General features: G+C 43.7%; 2 protein-coding genes across 2 annotated transcripts; both read right to left on the bottom strand.

The window, feature by feature from the left end:
* Nucleotides 1-13,505: 13,505 nt before the first annotated feature.
* On the bottom strand, nucleotides 13,506-14,770 carry LOC146625942 (GTPase IMAP family member 7-like). Its single transcript, XM_085362217.1, has 3 exons — nucleotides 14,655-14,770; nucleotides 14,441-14,484; nucleotides 13,506-14,077 (listed from the first exon to the last, which is right to left on the bottom strand). The coding sequence occupies exons 1-3, from the start codon at nucleotides 14,768-14,770 to the stop codon at nucleotides 13,506-13,508; spliced, it is 732 nt and encodes a 243-aa protein (XP_085218343.1).
* Nucleotides 14,771-20,982: 6,212 nt separating this feature from the next.
* LOC146625941 (GTPase IMAP family member 7-like) lies at nucleotides 20,983-22,374 on the bottom strand. The gene is made up of 4 exons (XM_085363075.1): nucleotides 22,145-22,374; nucleotides 21,872-21,927; nucleotides 21,684-21,734; nucleotides 20,983-21,554 (listed from the first exon to the last, which is right to left on the bottom strand). Exons 1-4 carry the CDS (start codon nucleotides 22,372-22,374, stop codon nucleotides 20,983-20,985), a joined length of 909 nt encoding a protein of 302 aa, XP_085219201.1.
* Nucleotides 22,375-24,057: the final 1,683 nt, after the last annotated feature.

Below are 24,057 nucleotides of genomic sequence, written 5' to 3'. Positions count from 1 at the left end.
TCGAGCCACCTGGGGGGCTCTTCAACTGGTGGGGGAGATGGTCACATCTTGCAGGAGCTTTCCTCTCTTCAGGGACTCTCTCTGCAGGAGGGGGAGATACAGGAGAGGTGGAGGAAGATCTCAGCCTGGGCGTTTACTGTCTTATGTAGTCTGGAAGATGAGTGGATGGTGGGGTGGGTGCAGTTTTCTCTGTGGTGGGGTTGGGTGAACTGTCCCGGGCTCTGAGGGGCCGGGAGGCGCTGCTGCACTGGGCCCGGTCTGGATGGGCCTGGGCCCTCTTTCTCTGGCGGGTCGCGGAGTGTGGGAGTGCCTACTGGGGTCAGCGGGGGAGCTGGCCCCAGGGAGGGGTTACCTGCCCCTCCCTTCCTTCCCTCCCCATCTCCAGCTGCCTCCCTCTTCCCGCTCCACCACAACCACCCACACATGCAGGGCCTTGGAGTAGGGGTATGTCACCAGGGTGCAGAGGAGGCTACCCCCCCCTCTGTCCCCTTCTGGCTGCCTCTGCCTCAATTTTATCCCACAACTTAGACATTCACATTATTCACACTCTCATTAGACATACATATAGGATCTTAGGGGTGGGCACAATCACGGAGTCCATATTACCATCAGGGTGTACACCTCACCCCTGGCGTCGTTGCCCACCTCTCAATTTTAAATACACTTAGACATTGAGGGCTATCAGGAGGGACTATGCGCTTACCTGCTGCTCTCTGGCAGGTAGCTCCATGCCCTCCTGGGTTTTAATTGCACCTTAGAACACACATGCATCAACACTACAATGAGCGGGTGGAGGGAGGTTTGGAGTCTTCTCCCACCCCCATTCTCTGCGGCCTGCTGGAGCGGGAGGGCTAGGAGGAGTTGGCCGTCCGACTGCGGTCTGGAGTGTGGGGCCTCCCTGCTGCTACGGAGTCGGGGTGGTCTGCCTCTCCCCACCGCAGGGAAAAGGGTAACACCACCTGGGTCTGGGTGCAGTTCCCCCCTCCAGGGGCAAGGGTACCTAGACCCGGTTTGTAGAGTACGCTTGGGGAGTGTGATCGTGTGTACAGCGTCTCTTTATGTCTGTCTCCACGTTGGTTGAGTGTGGAGTAAGTGCATATGAGAGCATGAGGGGGGGAATGGATGTTTGTGTCTGTGTGTGCCTGTATGTCTGTGTCTATATGTCAGGTTGGGTATCAGACACCACCTCTCTGGGGACACCTCAGGCCCTCCAAGGTTTGGAGGCCTATCTCCACCCACCACCACTTCCCCTGCCGGTGGCGGACTCCCTCAGGTGTCGGTGCGTTGGTGGTTCTTTGTGTCTGGGGGTGGGCGCCCAGGTACACACCGGCTCACTCCTTGGCGGCCGCTTATCGGGGCCTGGAACCTGGGGCTCGCTCGGACCACTTCGGAGGTGGGGTGCCCCCGGCCTCTCGGCCTGGGGCTCGGTCACTCAGGCACAGCTGGCTGCCGGCGGAGCTCACGGGCGCGTCACTGCAACTCCCCCTGGCTTCTGCTCCGCGGCTGCTGAGTGAACCCTCATCTGGGACTCTCCTCAGCTCTTGCTGGGACAGTGGCGCGGCTGCCCCTCTGTTGGTTTTCCATGGTCTCTTGTGTTCTGGGGGCCTCTGGATGTCTGGAGTTTTGATCTCCTCCACACCTGCTTCATACCCTGGAGGACGGGGCTGTGCCCCCCCCCCACACTCCCTAGCAGATCGTTACATGGAGAAACCTTTGGAATACAAGCACGCTGATCCACACAGGTATGCACACGGGTGTTCACTGCTCGTAGACTTAAATTACACCTTTCTTGGCTACTACTTCGAAGCACATCTGTCCTGCGTGCTGCACAACAACATTGAATATTTAGTATATACTGCTGTTTACACTTAGCTAGATTAATGCGATGGTGTTGTGTTTAGTATGTTGCTTTGTTTTTTTTGTCTTCTATTCTTCTCTCAACAGGTGATCCAGGAGATTTTTATTTTTTTTCTCCCCCCCTTTCTCACTGTCCCTCTCCCCTTCTGTTTTTCCTTTCCTTCCTCTTTCTTTCTCCCTTTCCTATCCCTCACTGATGTCTGTCCCGTCTGTAACATCTGAAAATAAAATATAATAAATAATAAAAACAAAGATCGACCAAATGGACCAATACGGCAATGCCACGAAGATCCATTTGGCAAAGTAAATCCATTGGGTATCCTTGTTGGTCTTCAGACAACAATTCTGATGGCTAAAGAACCAAATGGGACAGGCAAAAAAAAAAAAAAAAAAAAAAAAAAAGAGCACATATGCCTGTATAACTGTTGCAGAGACACATGCAGAATCCATAAAAAGTAGTTTCATTAAAACATGATTGATTGATTAAATTAATACATGGGTAAACCATATGAACCCTAGTGAACCCAGGGACTCACATGAACTAGCAAAAGTGCCTTGTACAGGGGTAGGTGCAGGCGTACACGGACGCACATGAACCCGCACCGCAACAAAAGTGCCTACATATTACTACTCACATTTTCTTAGAAAGGAACAACGATGTTGTTGTGAGACTTTTTTCACTGATACTTGTGTTGATAAGATCACGATGAATCACAAATGTTCAGGAAGGTTTGTTGGGAGGAAATATCCTAAATGTTTTATCAAAGAAATAACAGTGGTTTCTAATCTGTTGATGGAAGAGTACTACTACAGTAATATTACATGTACCAGTCTGTGTGTACTACTGGCTGAGTGTCTACCCTTTTTCTAGTTTTCTGGTAAGGACTCTTCTAATTATTTTTTAGGTCAGTGAAGCAGTAGCTGGATGGGAGTGTAGGGTCTTTGGCTGGTTTAGGTAATGCTGGCAGAGTTGACGTTTGGAATTGCTGTGTGATCACTCTGAATTTGAGTAATTGACCCTGTGCACGAGAAAATGCTAACTTCCTGGTTTGAGACTGTATGTGGGGTTGTACATTTCCGGTAGCTTTACTTTGCAGTCAATCACTACTGCGAAGATATCCTCCAAAATCATGTCCAAAACTCGAAAACGGAAAGATCGCGTTGAGTTGCAAAGAGAAGGTGGGAACACTCACCGCTGTTGTGTCATAAAAAATCTAATGATCAGTTTTGACATTTAAAGAGTTTAGATCGATCAGTTGTTTACATCACTCAACACAAGCAGAACTGCATCACTGCAGCAGAAGACACATCGTCCACACTCAGAAGCACATCTCTGTATAGTGACTGGTCTGATGATCTAAACAGGCAAATGTTCAGCATTCAAACTACAGGTGAAGAATAGTCAAACCAGATGTTTCCCCGTTATGTCGAGATCAGCTAGTCAAGTACACACCTACACAGCATGTTAACATGCTGTTAGCATGTTAAAAAACCCACACAAAAAATGAATGATTGCTGGTAACGGTTTCTATACGTTAGTATTTACGAAGGGTATGTTGTGACTGGGACCGCTGAGAAATATAACATTTGAATCCCTTTTCTCTTTTGCTCTGAGGCGCGGGGAAAAAATATCGACAAGTCGATGAACATCATTTACAGATATATTGGGTAAATGCCCGAGACATCTATAGAAATGTAAATCGCCGCTTGATTCATTCATTTGCTTAACTTGTTTTGGACCGTAAACAAGGTGCGAATAGGACACCGTAAACAAAGCTCCCCACAGGAGTTTCCGCACCGGAAGTAGCATATGCTAACTGTCACGGCGACGGATGGCCGGTACTGAATAGGACCCAGGTGCAGAAACCCAGAGCGGAGACGGTAGATGATTTAATAGTTTATTACGGTTAAGTGCAAGGGGAACAAAAAAAAGGGAAACGTGGCAAAGACAGAAAATGACGAGACGTGGAGCCTTGGTGTGGCGTGCCCAGGGGAACGTGGCTAGGGCGAGGGAACGAGGCCTGAGAAGTGGAACGGAGCTGAGTGGGGAACAGTCACACTGAGGGGAGAGGATATAGAAGTTAGGCAGGTAGTGAAGGCAGCTCAGAAGTGGCCAGTATAAGAGCAGCAATTCTTACTTTGCAGTTAGGGACCTGGAGTGTTTGAGAGGGGGATGATGAAGATCCAGGGGAGGCTGAGTGGCGTGGAAAGGCTGACCTGAGATCCGGGGCTCCAGATGGAGTGTGATGGCAGGAGGGCAGGCAGGTGAGGCACAGAGGGATTTCCAAAATGATCATTAGATATTCCGAGTCCGGAGGTGGAGTGAGCCAGGGTGGGTACAGCGACTGTAGCACAAAAGAGTCTTAGTTAGTAAGATGAATCACAGCGAGAACTTGAAACACAAGACCTGTTACCAACATGGGTTGATGACGAACTGGCAGTGAGTGAACATCGATGTGTGGTTTAAATCCCTCTGGCTTGATAGCCTGCAATAGGCTCCAGGTGTGCAGGAGCTGGAGTTGGCCCTGCCCAGGGGCGGATCCCAGGTCAGTTCAGGAGCCTAATGGAAACTCCAGCCACCCACCGTAGACCATGACAGTACCCCCCCCTCAAGGGACGCCACCCGGCGGCCGACCGGTCCCCAGCCCGCGACGTGACCTGAAAAAATCAGAGACAAGAGCAGGATCAAGGATAAACGAGCGAGGAACCCAGGCACGTTCCTCAGGCCCATACCCCTCCCAGTCCACCAAAAACTGGCGACCCCGACCACGGCGACGGACGTCAACGATCCGCTGAACCGTATAGGCCGGATGACCATCGATGAGCCGGGCGGGCGGAGGGGGGTCGGAAGGCGGGCACAGCACGCTGGACAGCACAGGCCTGACTTGGGAAACATGAAAAACCGGGTGAATCCGCAGACTGGGAGGAAGCTCGAGCTTCACAGCAGAGGGCGAGATGACCGAGTGGATGACATACGGCCCAATAAACCGAGGAGCCAGCTTGCGGGAGGAAACTTTAAGGGGAACATCCTTAGCCGACAGCCACACCTTCTGCCCTGGAGCGTACCGAGGAGCTGGCGACCGTAGACGATCTGCATAGCGGCAGTGGCGGGCAGCAGCTTTCTTCAGTGCCTCCTGGGTCCGAGTCCAGACGCGGCGGCAGCGCTGGAGATGGTGCTGGACGGAAGGCACAGCCAAATCAGCCTCTTCCTCAGGGAAGAGGGGAGGCTGATAGCCCAGGGACGCTTCAAATGGAGAGAGACCAGAGGATGCGGAAACATGAGAATTGTGCGCATACTCCACCCATGGGAGATGTGCTGACCAGGTAGCCGGGTTATGGGAAACCATGCAGCGGAGCATGGACTCCAGCTCTTGGTTGAGCCTCTCAGTCTGCCCGTTGGTTTGAGGGTGGTAACCAGAACTGAGGTTGGCTCGAGCACCCAGGGCAGAGCAGAAAGATTTCCAAACCTGGGATGTAAACTGAGGTCCCCTGTCAGAAGTGACCTCGGCAGGAATCCCGTGGAGTTTGAAGACGTGGTCAACCATCAGTCTTGCAGTTTCCGTGGCAGTGGGTAGTTTCTCCAGGGCCACGAAGTGAGCTGCTTTTGAAAACCTGTCGATCACGGAGAGTATCACTGTTTTACCTGCTGACCTAGGCAGTCCAGTGACAAAGTCCAGGGAAATGTGGGACCAAGGACGAGAAGGTACGGCTAGAGGTTGCAGAAGACCGGATGGTCGCTGATTTCGGGTCTTGTTCCTGGCGCACACGTCACAGGCAGAGACGTAGTCCCGCACATCATGTTCCAGAGTTGCCCACCAGAAGTGACGACGTAGTAGTGCGATGGTGCGGCCGATTCCAGGATGGCAGGAAAACCGGGAGGTATGAGCCCACTTAATTACAGCCGAACGGGTTGCTGTGGGAACGAAGCGGCGGCCCGGAGGACCTGTGCCAGGGTCTGGTTCATCCAGTAAAGCACGCTGGATGGATTCCTCTATGTCCCAGGATAAAAACGCTACGCGGCAGGAGGCAGGAAGCACAGGAGCTGGTTCGGTGGGTTCAGCGTCTGGGTCGTAAAGACGAGACAGGGCATCAGCCTTGGCGTTCTTGGAACCTGGACGGAAAGAGATGGCAAACTTGAAGCGATCAAAGAACAGAGACCAACGGGCCTGGCGGGCGTTTAGACGCTTAGCTGTTTTGAGGTAAGTAAGGTTTTTATGATCTGTGAAGATGGTGAATGGGTGTTCAGCTCCTTCCAATAGGTGACGCCACTCTTCCAGGGCTAACTTAATAGCCAGCAACTCTCTGTCTCCTACATCATAGTTGCGTTCAGCTGACGAGAGTCGACGTGAAAAAAAGGCACATGGGTGTAACTTGGCCTTGGAACCTGAATGCTGTGAAAGGACCGCTCCGACGCCGACGTCGGACGCGTCTACCTCTAGAACAAATGGCTTGGAGTGATCTGGGTGACACAATACTGGAGCTGAAGTAAATAGGCGCTTGAGCCTACTGAATGCTACCTCAGCTTCAGGTGTCCAGATGAACTGTCTTTTGGTGGATGTGAGTGTAGTGAGAGGAGTGGCTACCTGGCTGTAGTTGCGAATAAACCTCCGGTAGAAATTGGCAAAGCCGAGGAAACGTTGTAAGTGCTTGCGTGACGTGGGCGTGGGCCACTCTAGGATCGTGCGGATCTTGGCTGGATCAGTCTTCACCTGCCCTCCTGCGAGTATATAGCCAAGAAAAGTGACAGATTGTGCATGAAACTCACATTTCTCGGCTTTGACGTAAAGTCGGTTTTCCAGGAGGCGTTGGAGGACTGCTCGGACGTGGACATGGTGTTCCTGGGGGGTCTTGGAGAAAATGAGTATGTCATCAAGATAAACAAAGACAAACTGGTTCAGGAAATCACGGAGCACGTCGTTGACCAGGTTCTGAAAGACAGCGGGGGCATTGGTTAACCCAAACGGCATGACCAAATACTCAAAATGACCTAGGGGCGTATTAAAAGCCGTTTTCCATTCGTCCCCTTCCCTGATGCGGACAAGGTGGTAGGCATTGCGGAGATCCAGTTTGGTGAATACGGTGACTTCATGGAGGGGTTCGAAGGCTGAGCTGATAAGGGGTAAAGGATATTTGTTTTTAATGGTGATGTCGTTTAACCCTCCGTAGTCTATGCATGGACGGAGTGATTTATCCTTCTTTTCCACAAAAAAGAAGCCGGCGGCCACTGGAGAGGAGGATGGGCGGATGATACCTGCAGCTAATGACTCGTGGATGTACTTTTCCATGGACTCTCTTTCTGGTCTGGAGATGTTGAATAGCCGGCTAGAGGGAAGCGGAGCACCAGGTAGAAGGTCGATAGCGCAGTCATAAGGCCTGTGGGGTGGTAAGGACGACGCTCTGTCTTTACTAAAAACTTCCTGGAGGTCATGGTACTCAGGTGGGACGAGTGTGAGGTCAACCGGATCAATGCCCGAGGTGTTAGTGTCAGGGGCCCCCGGCGGTAGGGCAGACTTGAGGCAGTGGGCTAGACAAAAGGGGCTCCAACTAGCGATTTTACTTCCAGACCAGTCTATATGAGGGTTATGTTTCTGTAGCCAGGGGTAGCCTAGGATGAGTGGTGAATCAGGAGAAGAGAAGGTGAATAAGGTAATGGCTTCATGGTGGTTTCCAGAGGTGACGAGGGTTACGGGGCCAGCCTGATGGGTTATCTGAGAGAATATTTGATCGTTTAATGCGGTAACAGGGATGGGAGGATCGAGAGTCTTGAGTGGCAAATGAAGGCGTCTAGCGAGAGCTAAATCTATTAAATTTTGCTCTGCTCCGGAATCAACGAGAGCATGGAGGGGGTGAGAAACCTTATTTAGACACAGGGTGACTGGTAGAATTAACCGGGGTTTGGAACTGAAAGAGGATCCGCCCACCTGTATCCCCGAAATTACCGGCGGGCGGAGCCTTTTGGCCGAACCGAACACTGCGCTAACCTATGCTCCACTGAGCCACAGTAAAAACACGCGCCCGACCGAAGCCGTCGTTCTCGCTCCTCTGGTGTGAGACGAGAGCGGCCGATTAACATAGGCTCCGGAGCGGCGTCCGTTTCCACGGAAACGGGAGCGGATGTTGACACCGGACGTGACGGTGGAGGAAGTGAAAACGTACGAGGCGCAGGTTTACGATGTTTCTGGTTCTTTTCTGCCTCCCTTTCCCTCAGGCGATTATCTATCCGAAGGGAAAGGGAGACCAAGTCTTCAAAGGATTTGGGCTCATCGCGGGAAGCGAGCTGGTCTTTGAGCTCGTCGTTTAAGGCGCGACGGAACACTCCCCGAAGGGCACGATCGGGCCAATTGGCCTCGGCGGCTGCAGTACGGAAGTCGATAATGAACTCCGCGACACTCCGGCTCCCCTGTTGCAACCCGAGCAACCTTTCATCAGAACTACCCTCCGATACTGGGTGAGTAAAGGTCTTTTTAAACTCGCACAGAAAATCATCAAACGAGCAGGTTGGGAGCGGGTGAGCCGACAGGTACGCCTCGGCCCATAACAGCGCCTTGCCCTGTAGCTTAGCCACCAGATATGCTACCCGAGCTGATTCGCTAGTAAATGAACGGGGTGAATGCGTGAACGCGAGAGAACATTTCAGTAGAAAGGCCGTACAGCGGCCCCGCTCCCCAGAGTACGGCTCGGGTTCTGGGAATGCAGCATCGCGAAACACGGAGCCCGAAGGGGTCGGAGCTGGGGAGGACTGGGGAGGTTCTGCCACGGGCGCAGGGGACGCGGAGGATGGGCCTGGAGGAGGGGAAAGAGCCGACTGAATCTCCTGCAGGGAAGCTAAGATCCTAGCCTGGGTCTCGCCTATGGCTTGACACCGGGTGTCGAGAACCTGCAACGCTTGCTCATGAGCCCCTAAAATGGCTCCCTGCTTGGAGACTGCTGCACGTACCGGGTCTGCTGAGTCCATTTGTTGGCCAGTTCGTACTGTCACGGCGACGGATGGCCGGTACTGAATAGGACCCAGGTGCAGAAACCCAGAGCGGAGACGGTAGATGATTTAATAGTTTATTACGGTTAAGTGCAAGGGGAACAAAAAAAAGGGAAACGTGGCAAAGACAGAAAATGACGAGACGTGGAGCCTTGGTGTGGCGTGCCCAGGGGAACGTGGCTAGGGCGAGGGAACGAGGCCTGAGAAGTGGAACGGAGCTGAGTGGGGAACAGTCACACTGAGGGGAGAGGATATAGAAGTTAGGCAGGTAGTGAAGGCAGCTCAGAAGTGGCCAGTATAAGAGCAGCAATTCTTACTTTGCAGTTAGGGACCTGGAGTGTTTGAGAGGGGGATGATGAAGATCCAGGGGAGGCTGAGTGGCGTGGAAAGGCTGACCTGAGATCCGGGGCTCCAGATGGAGTGTGATGGCAGGAGGGCAGGCAGGTGAGGCACAGAGGGATTTCCAAAATGATCATTAGATATTCCGAGTCCGGAGGTGGAGTGAGCCAGGGTGGGTACAGCGACTGTAGCACAAAAGAGTCTTAGTTAGTAAGATGAATCACAGCGAGAACTTGAAACACAAGACCTGTTACCAACATGGGTTGATGACGAACTGGCAGTGAGTGAACATCGATGTGTGGTTTAAATCCCTCTGGCTTGATAGCCTGCAATAGGCTCCAGGTGTGCAGGAGCTGGAGTTGGCCCTGCCCAGGGGCGGATCCCAGGTCAGTTCAGGAGCCTAATGGAAACTCCAGCCACCCACCGTAGACCATGACACTAACGTGCACACAGTCAATTGTTCTGAAAAATAGCGGATGTTAGTGTTGGACACAATTCTTTACAAAAGTGCTGGAAAACCATCCGGACCTGGAACTTTATTAAAGCCAGGCCTGAAGATTGACGACAACAACTGAAGGAAAAAATATGAGAAGCAGAGGAGAAGCCTAAGTGGATGCAGAAAGTGAGTTTCTATTTTTATTTCATATTTTATGCAGAGTTGTAATACAGCTACGTCAGGTTGGAATGCGTTCAAATAAACTTGTTTTAAAGTAGTCTTGAAGTGAAGCAATGACTCAGAAGCACTGAGCTGTTGATTAAAAACAGGGAACTTCCTGCTTTCTTTTCTTTAAGAACATTTCCTTCTATCAAACCTTCCTGGATGTTTGTGATTCATTACAAGCTCATCAACACAAGTGTCACTGGAAACATGCACCGAAGACACCAGTGGATTTCAACCTACAAGTGTTACAGGTATTTCCACATCAGTATTCAACTTTCTGTCATATTTGTTCCAGCCTTACAGCAGCATCCTTGTTCCTTTTGGACTCTCATGATGGAGATAAGAGAGTGGTATTCAAAGATTAAAGATCTTACTTGGCTGAGCTGGCTGTTTACTCACAGGCTGATGTCCAACAGAGGCATCCAAAGCATCTCAGGGGAATATTTTCTTATTGAAAGGTGTGACAGCTTTACTTCCCGCTCAGTGATCTTGACACTATACCATTTTTTTCTGAATTCTTACTTAAATTTTCTGAACTAAAGTAAATTGTCAGAATAAATCAAACAGTAATTCCCACAACATGCAGTGCAGATAAAAAACATTTACTAAATGTTTTGTCTCATTATATTTTCTTATTTGAATGCAGAATCCATCGTTGAAGCTGCTGAGTGGATCCATTTTGGTTTTACTTTATACTTTTCTGCTTGTGTAGAGCTGTAAGATCACCACATGTCATTTTAAATGGTTGAACACCTCAAAACATTAAATTCAGGTCAATTCAGCTTTATTTATATTCCCCCAAAATCATACGAGTCAACTTAAAGTACTAGTCAACTGGCTCCTCTTACAATGTAAGTGAGCAGACTCATCATTTACATTTTTGCCAGACCATTTTCTACTAACATTTACATTTATAATAATAGATTACACAACGTTGGAGGATAAATTGCATTACAATGGTTGTCTTTCTGAAATTGCGAAGTCATTTAGAAGACTTTGGTTGGCATGGATAGTGCTATAAAAAAACCCTCTGTAAAGAAAGAACAATCCCTGACTCAGAGGTCTACTGAGCCAAGTATTCCGTTAGCTTTGACTATTACCGCTTTATGATTATGAATTTCTATCTTTAGACAGTAAATAATTTCTAACCACTTTATTGCTCTGATCTGAGACATGAAATTATAAATTCTGCCCTTCTTGGATCATCCTGGTCATTGTGTCCATCCTCATATGAGCCTGAGCTGCTGTTCAAAAACACACCTGCAGCCACGACTTTGAATTATTTCTTCAGGATCAGGTTGGGATCTTTCTGTCCAAGGATTGTGTTTCCACTGGCAGTCTTTCCACTCCCAGACATTCCCAGAAGAACAAGGTTCACTTTGATGCCAGTGTGCTTACTTGAATAACAAAAATGATGTTATACATATTATAATAGATGACATGTTTAGGTGTAAGTTCAGATACATGAACACAGTTCTGAACAATGAGCGTTTAGTGAACTGTCTCTGAACATAAGGTGTTGTATGGATTATGATTTACTTGCTCCTCTCAGCTCAGTGTACGGTGTGTAAAAATGGGTAACAGGATCAGTGCACCTAAAGTACAAACAAAACCATATTTAGTTCTAGTGTTGAGGCAACCCTTCCCTTGTACACAATATTTACAACATACTGTAAAGCAGTGGTTCCCAAACTTTTTTTGCTGGGCCCCCCTTATGTTTTACAAGAAAAATGTTCACGCCCCCGCGCGCACGCGCACACGCACACACACATCCTCCAACCACACACACCCATATTTTGCTCCATTGCGGTTTATTTCACACCTCAAACATTTAGTAAACAATTAAGCAAATACAAGTAATCTGCAATAAATTACAGGTAGTATTAAAATAAACTACTAACTCTTTTACGCTACGTCCACACCTACACGGGTATTTTTGAAAACGCAGCTGTTTCGTCCATGTAAACGGCGTTTCGAATCACCGAAAACTGAGATTTTTTTAAAAATCCTTTTTTGCGTTTACATGTGGACGAGGAATACAGAGTTCGTCACACAACGTCAAAGGTATGTGCCTTTTTCCACGTCACGCTGTGCGCCACGTTATTGTTTACATGAGATGAATTGCAGATAGATAGAGACAAAATACTGTTAATCTGGCTATCTGCAGGTTTTACACGCTTACATACACATACATAACTGCAGGTAACAACTTTACATGTGACAAATAAAGGATTGATTGATTGATTGATTGATTGATTGATTGATTGATTGATTGATTTTTTTTTATCACAGTTCACTGAAGCTGATAATGAACCTGATGTTTCAGAATATAATAAACCATATTATGCATAGCTTAAGAAAATAATTTACATTTAATCTCTGGCTGGTAATGACTCCATGTGACCAGTGATTTTGTAACAAAATCACCCCAACATCAGGAAATAACATTAAAAACAGTCTTTCTATTATTAAAGGCAAACGTTAGTCCAGTCATAATTATAAAGAAGCAACGTCATGTAAAAATAAAACAATATGATTTTTCATGCTTTAATATATAAAAATATTTACCCAGAGTTACAACAATAAATGTTTTATTCTTTTTTATTATTTTTTTTCTGTTGTGTTTAAAGCTACCTTCACTGTGTGAATCAGCTTGTCCAGTCAGTGGTTTATTTAAAAAAAAAGATGTAAAACTGCTTCAAGTAACCATATTTTAAAAATGCATTTCTTCTTGTTTAAATGATAATGTAGTAAATGGCATATAGAAGGCAATTATTTTATTACTATCTTCCAGTTCAATATACAGAATAACTTTCAGACTCTAAATTATTTTTTTTTTATAATTCAAGTATTTATTAGATTTTGCATTTTATAACAGCAAATACAAAGATGCAGCAACCGAAAGGAAGAAGCAAACAAACAAAAACAAACAAACAAACAAAAACCAACAACAACCCCCCCCCCCCCCCCCCCCCAAAAAAAACCCCCGAAAAAACCCCCCCCCAAACAAAACAAAAACAGTGAGGTTTTAACATATGTTGTATTAAGCTCAAATGTCCAAGTCAGGTAGACATGTAGGTGCAAAAACTGTCCCACTGTTCCACCGCAGCTTCCGTCACATGATGTATTTTTCCCAGCATCTTTTCGCACGCAACATTCCCAATCATTCTTTCTTTCCACATTTTAAGCGTTGCAGTATGGGAGTCCTTCCAGATTTCCAAAATGACACAGGCACATGTTACCAATGGAGTACTTAACACTCTAAACTGGTGTTTATTTAATTGCGGCACCTCTCTTTTGTCTCCTAGTAGACATAATTTAGGTGATCTGGGTAGGTTACGAAGTGTCCACCCCTGCAAATAATTCAGTACAGTGTTCCAAACTAGAAAAACCAGCGGACATTCCCAGAGGGCATGTATCAGAGTACCTTTGGCTTGTTGGCATTTCCAACACAAGTCATCTCTACCAATCCCCATTCTATACAGCCTTGAAGGATATCTGTTAAGAATTTTGTATTGAATAAATTTTCCCCTGGCTTCCCTAATGTATAATCCATTGTTCGACAATATAGAATCCCATTACTACCAGACTCTAAATTATTCATAGCTCTACAGAAAAAGGCCAAATGTCTAAGCACGTGATTTTAACTCATACATGAGGTAATGTTGTCTGTTATTCTAACAGCCCGGTCACTGTGTCAATCAGATTTTTCACTTGCTGTGAACTCGACTTTCTGTTCTCAAAGAGAACACACCTGTTTCCACACTGTTTAATAATTTCCCTCAGACCAGGATGGCCCTTATGCAAAAACTCCTCAAAGGTTATTTCTCCCTGCTGCAGGTCGTCTCCTCTGGTGAACAGTACCACTGTTTTTTCTTTAACTTTACTCCCAAAAGCTTTTTCTAATTTACCCACTATGTCTCTCTCACCATCTGTAAATCTGCTCACATGCATCACAACTAAATAGACACAAGGTTCTGACTTGCAGAGCTGTTTGCATTTTTTAACATGTTTGCTCTTAACTGATGATTTGATTTCATCATCAAAGATATCTGGAGTATCAATTACAAACAGGTGTAGGCCATTTCTCCTTGTTTCTGCCGCCTGGCACTCTGTGGTGATCGGCTTTGAACTCGGTTTAGAAATGAAGCTCTTCTTTCCAAGGATGGTGTTCCCACTGGCGCTCTTTCCACTCCCGGCCATGCCCAGAAGGACAACGTTCACTTTGGTCTCAGAGTGCTTTCCTGCATTGATGAATAACAAATCAAAAAAAGTACTTTTTCAGAGTTTGTATGTATCCTTAAATTTCATATTCAGTAATAAGCACCAAAATTAAAATTATAGAGAAAGACATGACATAAATTACTCCATTTCAAATATTATAAAGTCATTTTTGCCCCAGTACTGTGTAATCACTTATAGCAGCCTTTATATTTAAACTAACATATATGCTTTCCTAGCTTGTTCTTCTTCAGCAAGTTTGTGTAGTTCACTGAAAACCTGCTGCATGATGCAAGAATTGAAGAGGAAGAAATCTATTGAATTACACCTACACCAATCAAAGACACAGGCCTGAAGACAAACTGCTGTATAAGTTTGTGTCTCACCTTTAGTCTCAGGTTGATCTTGTAACTCAGGATTTTTATCAGAACTGTAACAGAAGTGTTCAACCTCATGAAGTGATTAGAAACTGTGTTTATATCATCAGCTGATCATCTTTTTAAATCAGTGAACATCATTAAAGAATATTTCTGTTCAGTGTGAACTTCACATAAAGTTTTGTCAAATCCAGAATCTAGAAGTCTCCATGTTCACATTTACCTGTTGTTCCTTTGTCCTGCTCCTTTAGTTTCATCCATGTTTTCTGGTGTGTCAGTCTTGTGATCAGTGTTGTTGGACTGGATCTGATTTTCTTCTTGATCAGGGTGGTCTGTCATGTCTGCTGAAGCTTTCTCTGTGTTCTCACTCAGATCTTCTTACTGTGGCTGCACAGGTTCAGGTGAAGACTCGTCCTCTATGATCATTAAAGACATGTTATGGTGTGATTCTTAGATAAAACTCATCACATTGTGTTTTAAAATCTGCTGTGGATGTAAGCAGATGTTTTCATGTCCTTAAGAAAAAGGTTTTCTTTTTCTTTTTACAGGAAATTCTTGACCCATGAGTCGAGCAAAGGTTAAAACTCAACATTACTTTTTTAAAATCTGAAATTCAATTATAAACCTTTACATTTAAAAATATTTTCCCGCTATTCACATACGTATTAATACAAAGCAAAGATTGTGATGTTAATGTGAATACAAACTTTTTATTACAACTCACTCTGAGACATGGTTCCTCAATCCAGAGACGGAAGACCTGTGCGGTGTCTCCAAGCTCTGCTGCTCTGTGTCTCTGTTATATGAACCTGTTATGCAAATACTGAAGGTGTGCCTATTGTAAAACCGCTCATAAAGAACGTTTTGAAAAGAGGCTCTAACATTCATCTCTCTCACCTGTGTAGTTAGAACAGTGAAAACAAAGTATGACATCATCTACATCAGGTATACATTATCTTTAAGCTTCTCTGTTTCTGATATTATATGAAAAGTCACATTGTCTTTATTTTCATTCATATGACATTTGAGAAATATTCAACCAAATTTTGGAATTGTGTTTCAGGGACATGTTCACGTTCATCACATGACTTGGTATTGTCACTATTTTACTAATATTATACCAGTTTAAAAACAGTCAAAATAATAACGATATTGAGAGTTAATTACACAGTACATTAAAAAACTGGAAACGATGTGTTCATGACATCCAACTCTAGCTTGTCCAATTCCACAGGGGTGTCTTACAACTCTAAAAAACCCACAAATTTTTGTTGTAAAAACAGAAACGTTCCCTCTCTTCAGTCTTCTTTCTATTTCCAAAGTGATGTTAATATGTAGTGTTTCTATATGTATTATGTATCTCATGGTAATTATTGTGCCATACTGTAATTTACTCAATGTTGGATTCAGAAAATGAAAGTTGTTTGTTTTGAAACTAGAAAAAACGCTGTTAAATCACTATGCAGGAAGTAAATTGGGAGGCTCAGCTGTCACACTTGTCATAAAGAGAAGAACGTACCTTGGATACTCTGGATGTTTTTTTGTTGTTGTTGTTGTTGTTGGTTTTTGGGGGCGGGGGGTTAACCAAAAACAACCAACTTCCCTGAGTAAAACCTACTGTGATCATCTAAAATTTGCCCCAATCAGTACTTAATCCTATCTCCAAGTAGTAAAATACAAAGAATCCACAGCATCTTAGAAAGGAACAAGGATGTTGCTCTGGGACTTTAGCAAATATGACAGAAAGTTGAATAGTGATGTGGAAAAACCTGTAACACCTAGGGGATTTCACCCCAAATATTTTTTAGTGACACTTGTGTTGATATGATCATAATGAAACACAAACATTCAGGAAGCTTTGTTAGGCAGAAATTCTTTCTTTCTTTCTTTCTTTCTTTCTTTCTGTCTTTCTTTTTTTTTCTTTTTAAGAAATGTTGGCAGCCAGAAGCAGGCACTTCTCTGCAAAGATTTTAATCAACAAAGGTGCCATTGCTTGTTTTCAATTCATGTTGACTTTGTTTTTCACCATAGACAGTTCAGTACTTCTGAGTACAGTTTCACTTCAGTATTATTTATAGATTATTTAAAATCTAATTTAAATATTTTTTTCCCACTTTTGTGAAGATAGTTCTTGAAATCTTAAAGTGTTGAAGTATCTCCAAAAAATCATAAGTGATGTGCCATCGATTAAGAAAAGTGATAAAGTAGTGACTAATATTTAAGCATTTACACTTTGAATAATAGTTTTATTAGAGTATTGCACACTACTACATGTATAATATAAGTTATGCACAACATAGAAGAGCCACCTCGACGGGACAAGACTTAGCGGTTCATCTGTGTCTAAAGGACAAAGGTCAATGTTTCGAGGATGTTTACATTTTGGACCGAGAAGACAGATGGTTTGAAAGAGGAGTGCAAGAAGCCATATATGTCCACTGTGAATGACCATCTTTGAACAGAGGCGGTGGGCTGCAACATCAACTGTCTGCAATCTTATAATCCAGTTTTGAGATCCCTTTCCAGACGCCTTAACGCCCACTAAAACCTTGGCCCTTTGACCTCAGTAAATGACGATATGGTGGGGCTAGGTTTCACAATGAATTGACTGGAAACCTTTGCTCTTTGTGACCCACACCCATTTTTACACCTTGACTCGTTTGATTCGATAGAGGATCATTAGGGGGTTCATGACCCTCTTGGGGACACTGCCATAGGGTTTAAAATCTGAGACTCTCCACCATTTGCGGTTAGAACGGAAGAAGCATCTCGGATGAGATGCAAAGCATCTTCAAGAAACCTAAAGAAGTCCAGACGCTTTTCTTTCCAATCTCCTTAGACTACGATGACCTGGATGACTGAGAACCTTCACAGACATTCTGAATAAGAGTTACCATTCTGAAAAATAGTGGTTTCTAGTGTAGGCCAAAATTCTTTATAAAACTGTTGGAAAACCAGCTGGACCTGGAGTTTTATTAAAGCCTGCCTTGAAGATTGATGCCAACAATGGAAGAAAAAATATGAGAAGCAGAGGACTAAGATTCAGAACAATAATTTCTGAAAAGAAAATGAGCCACTACAGTAGACCATGTTGTTGTAAATGAAATGAGAAACCTTTTAAAAAAATGGAAACACTCTTATTATAACCCTTTTATGTGGCATAGGTAGGAGCTCAATTTCTATTTTTATTACAAAGTTGTAATGCAGCCACATGAGGTTGGAAAGTTTAAAGTATTAGTGAAGGGAAAGAATGACTCAGGAGTACTGAACTGTGTGGACCAAAGAACAAGATAAATATCAAGTGAAGCCAAGCAATGACAGTTTTATTGATTAAATCGTTTACAGGGAACTTCCTGCTTTTCTGACATTTCTTTCAGAGTATTTCCTTCTATCGAACCTTCCTGGATGTTTGTGATTCATTGTGTGCTCATCAACACAAGCGTCACTGAAAACATATACATAAGACACTAGTGGGTTTCCACCTACAAGTGTTACAGGTATTTCAACATCAGTATCCAACTTTCTGTCACATTTGTCCCAGCCTTATGGCAGCAGCCTTATTCCATTTGAGGAAGCTCTGGACTGTCATGATGGCGTTAAGAGAGTGTCAAGTCAAGTCAACTTTATTTATATAGCACAGTGCTGAACAGAGGGATAGTATGATCAAATTAAAAGAATTAAAATAGATAAGATAAAAAAAACATTTTCAAATGTAATGTATAATGTATAAAACAAAATCCCTTCAAGCTTCAACCTCGGGTCCTCTACCAGAGGCCTGGGAGCTCGAGGGTCCTGTACAGTATCTTAGCTGTTCCCAGGACTGCGCTCTTCTGGACAGAGATCTCAGATGTTGTTCCCGGGATCTGCTGGAGCCACTCGCCGAGCTTGGGGGTCACTGCATCGAGCGCTCCAATTACCTCTGGGTCACCCTCCAATTCTTCTCCAGCTCTTCTCTGAGCCCTTGGTACTTTTCCAGCTTCTCGTGTTCCTTCTTGCTGATGTTGCTGTCATTCAGTATCACTACATCGATCACTACGGCCGTCTTCTTCTGTTTGTCTACCACCACTATGTCCGGTGTGTTAGCCACCACCATTTTGTCCGTCTGTATCTGGAAGTCCCACAGGATCTTAGCTCGGTCATTCTCCACCACCCTTGGGGGCGTCTCCCATTTTGAACTCGGGACTTCCAGGTTGTACTCGGCACAGATGTTCCTGTACACTATGCCGGCCACTTGGTTGTGGCGTTCCATGTATGCCTTGCCTGCTAGCATCTTGCACCCTGCTGTTATGTGCTGGATTGTCTCTGGGGCATCTTTACACAGCCTGCACCTGGGGTCTTGCCTGGTGTGATAGACCCCAGCCTCTATGGATCTTGTACTCAGAGCTTGTTCTTGTGCTGCCATGATTAGTGCCTCTGTGCTGTCTTTCAGTCCAGCTTTGTCCAGCCACTGGTAGGATTTCTGGATATCAGCCACCTCCTCTATCTGCCGGTGGTACATACCGTGCAGGGGCCTGTCCTTCCATGATGGTTCCTCGCCTTCCTCCACTTTCTTGAGTTTCTGCTGCCTGAGGTATTCACTGAGCACTCGGTCATTTGGGGCCATCTTCCCAATGTATTCTTGGATGTTCGTTGTCTCATCCTGGACTGTGGTGCTGACACTCACCAGTCCCCGGCCTCCTTCCTTCCGCTTAGCATACAGCCTCAGGGTGCTGGACTTGGGGTGAAACCCTCCATGCATGGTAAGGAGCTTTCTTGTCTGTGTGCATGTCTGAAGTTTAGTCTCCGACAAGTGAAATGTTCAGCTGGGTTAAGATCAGGTGACTGATTTGGTCATTCTTTACTTTAATAAACTCCTGTGTTGCTTTGGCCATATGTTTTGGGTCTTTTTACATCTGCTTTATGAAATACCAGCCAATCAATTTGATTGCATTTAGCTGGATTTGAGCAGACAGTATGTCTCTGAACACCTCAGGAGTTCATTGTGTTGCTTCTGTCATGTGTCACATCATGAATAAACTTTAGCGTCCCAGTGCAACTGGCAGCCATGCGCGCCCAAGCCATCACACTGCCTGTGCTGTGTTTTACAGTTGATTTGGTATGCTTTGGATCATGAGCTGTTTCACACTTTCTCAGTACTTTTTTCTTGCCACATTTCTGGTAGAGGTTGATCTTGCGTTTATCTATCATGAGAATGTTTTTCCCAAACTGTACTGGCTTTTTTAGATTTTTTTGTTTTTAGCAAAGTCCAGTCTAGCCTGTCTATTCCTGAGTTTTATGAGTGGCTTTCACCTTTCAGTGAACCGTCTTATTTACTTTCATGCAGTGTCGTCTTCATGGTAGACTTTCATATCCATACGCCTACCTCTTGGAGAGTGTTGTTCACTTGTTTGGCTGTCATGAAGGGGTTTCTTTTCATCATGGAAATGAGTCTGGGATCATCCACCACTGTTGTCTTCCGTGGACGTGCAGGTCTGAGTTTACCAGTGCCGTGTGTCTTTCTCAGGATGTTCCACACTGTAGATTTTGCCTCTCCTAATATTGTAGCAATTTCGCTGATGTTTTTTTCTGCTTCAGGATGGCTTGTTTCACCTGCATGGAGAGCTTCTTGACTGTATGTTGTCTGTTCACAGCAAAATCATCCAAATGGAAGCACTACACCTCAGATCTACTCCCGACCTTTTGTCTGCTCAATTAATAATGAAGGAATTTCAAACACCTGCCCATGAAATAGCCTTTGTCAATTGTCCAATTACTTTTGTCCCTTTAAAAAGTGGGTGACACATGTTAATTAGCTGAAAATCCTAAACACAGTTTGAATGTGGATACCCTCAAATGAAAGCTGACATGGACACACTTAGTCCATGTCCATTATATAACTATAATTGGAAAATGTTTCGATAAATAGGTGAAAGATTTATGGTACTAACTTTACATACAACAAATTATTTGTGATTATTATTATTATCAATTAAATGATTTATTTATTTAAATTTAACCAGGAACTGAGCTTTCAAAATATATAATCTCTCTGTCCTGGGCGGCCATGGTAAACATCCTGGGAAAACTATTTCAAGTATTAAGTATTAACTGTAAGGACAACATTTTTCCTTAATATTTGGTTACCTCTCTTTACATGAATACCTATTGTGTGTCAAAGCACTGAGTTTTGTGTAATATTTCAATATCTTAGTGTGTGATAGATCTGCCTGGTAAAAATATCGGAAAACAAAGAAACACTAGGTGCATGAAATAACTTGAGTTTAATAAATTCAGCATTTATTTGATTCTATTACACTCTAATGAGCAGAACTATGTGAGGAAGTCAGTAGTTTGTTTAACAAAAAATTGAAAAACTCTTTAAAGTAACCATATTTTAAAAAGGAAACTCTTCTTGTTTAAATGCTACTGTAGTAAATAAAATATAGAAGGCAACTGTTTTGTTATAATCTGTCACTTCAATTTGCAGAATAAACTTTCACCCTCTAAATTATTCATAGCTTTACAGAAAAAAGGCCAAATGTCTAAGCACATGATTTTATCTATATTGCCTGTTATTCTAACAGCCCGATCACCGTGTCAATCAGCTTTTCCACTTCCTGTGAACTTGACCTGCTGTTCTCAAAGAGAACACACCTGTTTCCACACTTTTCAACTATTTCTTTCAGACCGGGTTGGCAGGAGTGAAGGAAATCCTTCAAGGTGATTTCTGCCTGCTGCAGGTCGCCTCCTCGTGTGAACAGGATGATTGTTTTTTCTTTAACTTTACTCCCAAAATCTTTTTCTAACTTTTCCATGATGTCTCTCTCACCATCTGTAAATCTGCTCACATGCATCACGAGTACATACACACAGGGTTCTGACCCACAGAGCTGTTTACACTGTTTTACATGTTTGTCCCAAACTGATGCTTCAATGTCATCATCAAAGATATCTGGGCTATCAATCACACGTACACGTAAGTCCTTCATCTCAGTTTCTGCCACCTGGAATTCTGTGGTGACCGGCTTTGAACTGGGTTTAGACATGAAGCTCTTCTTTCCGAGGATGGTGTTTCCACTTGCACTCTTTCCAGTTCCAGCCATTCCCAGTAGAACAAGGTTCACTGTGGTGATACCACGCTTTCCTGTATTGATATGTACAAATAATAATGGAAAGAAATCAGTTGGTATCCTACCTTAAGAATGAATAAATGACAAAATAAACATGTATGGTTTCTTTAAATTCAGCTACGTTGTAAAAACATGCATCTTACTTTTTAAACTCTTCTTGGTGTGTGTAAATAATTCTTTGCTAAAACTGCCAACTGAATTAAAAGGGCATAAAAGAATTTTGTCAGTTTTTAATGACACATCTGGGATCATGTGAAATATTCTCATTCACGGAACAGCACAACTTTTTGTATTTGTTGGTAAGACGCTCCTGAGAGAGATGTGAGTTTACCTGGCTTTGTTATGTCACTGTGTGATCTGGACATTGTTTGTGATTCATAGTCAAACCTGTAATTTTGTTACAGAGCAATTATAAACTCAGCAGGCAGCTGTTTACTGTTTTATAAAAACTTAATTATTTTTATAACAATAATAAAAATGCAAACCTTCTCTATAAAATACAAACATTTTATAGTATCTGTGTACAGAGCTAAAATAAAGAAAATACTTCAAATTGTGTTTGCATGAAGTTAACAGTCACAGTTCAACAAGTCTCAAATTTCACCTTTGCCTCTTAGAGCCTGGCACCAGTAGTCTGTGTTTAGCCAGTTTGTCCAGTTCACTGAAAAGCTGCTGGATGGTGCAGGATGTGAAACAGTAACCTGAGGGTTCACATGTCAGTGGCAGCACGACTGTGAACTCTTCTCTTGGTTTTCCAGTTTTCTTACTCAAATCTTCTATTTGCTTCCCCACATCTTCTGGTGAAAACCCATCCTCTACCACCAACAAGCACATGTCACTGTGGGAATTCTCAGAAAATAGTTCCTGTATGTCATCACAGAATAAGTACAAGTCAGGTGTACATGTGATCTCATATGTATAATTCTCATATATCTCGATGTTTTTGAGAATCTTTCTCGTGGGTAGCACAGACAAATCTTTCCCCAGGATGTTGGTTATTAGGGCTTTCTTCAAAGACTCTGTTTTTCCAAAGACAACAACTGAAATCTTGTCTGTAAAAATAGTGAATCACAGTTTTATTTTTTGATAGTAACAACACTATATATAAAATTTAAACATGTGATTTCAATAAATATTTAGTAGATATAAAAGTGTTGCTTTGACTTGGATTATGCTTTTTAAAAATATAACATTACAGAAACAGTGACAGTAAACTTACTATGAGACATGCTGCAGGCAGAGGCTGTGTGGATGTCTGCAGGCTGTGACACTCTGTTTGTTTTATATGAACCAGTTATGCAAATGCTGGAGGTGTGTCAAAGTCTGCAAATACTTTCTTAGCAGTGCAGCAACAAGACTGAAAAAAAATTAACACAGCCTTGAGATGACAACATCTGTGATATTGTGGGGAGAAAACCCCAGTTACATGACGCCCTATGAGCAAGCACTCTGTGACAATGGAAGTATTTACTTGTTTGTAACAGGGGAAAAGAGTGTAATTCTGTTCAACGTGATAAGAAGAAGTCAAAGTTGAAATTATGAAAAGTGAAGTGAATTATGTTGTATAAATGTGACTATTGTAATAAAAAAAAAAACTTTTGCTACAGCGATGAAGGGAGGAGGGGGGGGAGAGGGAACAGTAAGATAAGCTCAAATCAGATGATGTCACAATAGATGATTGGATACTGGTAACGCTGGATGTTGGTTGTGTCAGAGGATGAACAGAGACCCTCTGCAGATAAAAATTAGTTTCATTGGGTCATCGCAGACGAGTCAAGGACTGGTTCACACAGTGCATTTTTGCAGCAAGAAACAGTGGATTTGGTCTTGTTTTTCCAACCCACTGTGGTTCTCTCTCTGTCTCACTAAAACCTAATAGAAACCATCTGTAGGTATTTAGCAACAGTTTAGATTTAATTATTTAAAATTTACTTAATAAAGTGTCCTATCTTCAATTAATTAAAGTCACAATTAAAAGTTTATTTTGTGGACATTTCCTGTTTTTGGTATGACTATTTGCAACCACCTTATTGAGGTTCTAATAGGTTATTATAGCTTCTAAAAATTCAGGTCCCTGGGGCTTATTTCCCAGGCCAAAAAAATTAATCCTTCAAAACATTTCCAAGTGCCATAGATCATTAGGGGGGGAGCTACCATCAGTTTCTGTTAATCAGTTGTGGTAAAACCCCATAGATCAAAGACTCAGATCCTTTAAACAGAGAGCCGGTCGAGACTTCTGTACAGAGGTTCTGCACAAATTCTACACAAAGACTTTAAAGTTCTTAGTGAGTTCATGGAGTAGTGTTTCCAGGCATCCCAAAGAAGGCATAAAAGGCCCTGGAAACAATGACGTGTCTATTTTCATTACCCTGAGGTTTGTTACATGGAATACATGGAGTTGGTTTCATTAAAAGACTTATTGATTAAATGACATTGTCTTTCTACAGGAAGCTCATATGTCCAAATCATCTGCACACACATCCACCTTACCAAAGTTCCCTCACACCTTTTACAGTA

This window comes from Diplotaxodon limnothrissa, linkage group LG9 (genome assembly GCF_057381915.1).
Source record: "Diplotaxodon limnothrissa isolate DT_005_m linkage group LG9, D_limnothrissa_male_GT1.1, whole genome shotgun sequence".
NCBI classification, from domain to species: domain Eukaryota; kingdom Metazoa; phylum Chordata; class Actinopteri; order Cichliformes; family Cichlidae; genus Diplotaxodon; species Diplotaxodon limnothrissa.
This window is presented reverse-complemented; position numbering and strand designations above follow the sequence as displayed.

What these genes read in the sequence shown, in the direction of transcription:
- LOC146625942 (XM_085362217.1), bottom strand. Translation starts at nt 14,770, where the DNA reads ATGACAGACCACCCTGATCAAGAAGAAAATCAGATCCAGTCCAACAAC. An exon ending in GCAGGACAAAGGAACAACAG is followed by an intron (nt 14,485 to 14,654) that starts GTAAATGTGAAC and finishes CTTCTGTTACAG; the next exon opens with TTCTGATAAAAATCCTGAGT. An exon ending in AGATCAACCTGAGACTAAAG is followed by an intron (nt 14,078 to 14,440) that starts GTGAGACACAAA and finishes TCATCAATGCAG; the next exon opens with GAAAGCACTCTGAGACCAAA.
- LOC146625941 (XM_085363075.1), bottom strand. Translation starts at nt 22,374, where the DNA reads ATGTGCTTGTTGGTGGTAGAGGATGGGTTTTCACCAGAAGATGTGGGG. An exon ending in CCAGGCTCTAAGAGGCAAAG is followed by an intron (nt 21,928 to 22,144) that starts GTGAAATTTGAG and finishes ACAAAATTACAG; the next exon opens with GTTTGACTATGAATCACAAA. An exon ending in CACCAAGAAGAGTTTAAAAA is followed by an intron (nt 21,555 to 21,683) that starts GTAAGATGCATG and finishes ATATCAATACAG; the next exon opens with GAAAGCGTGGTATCACCACA.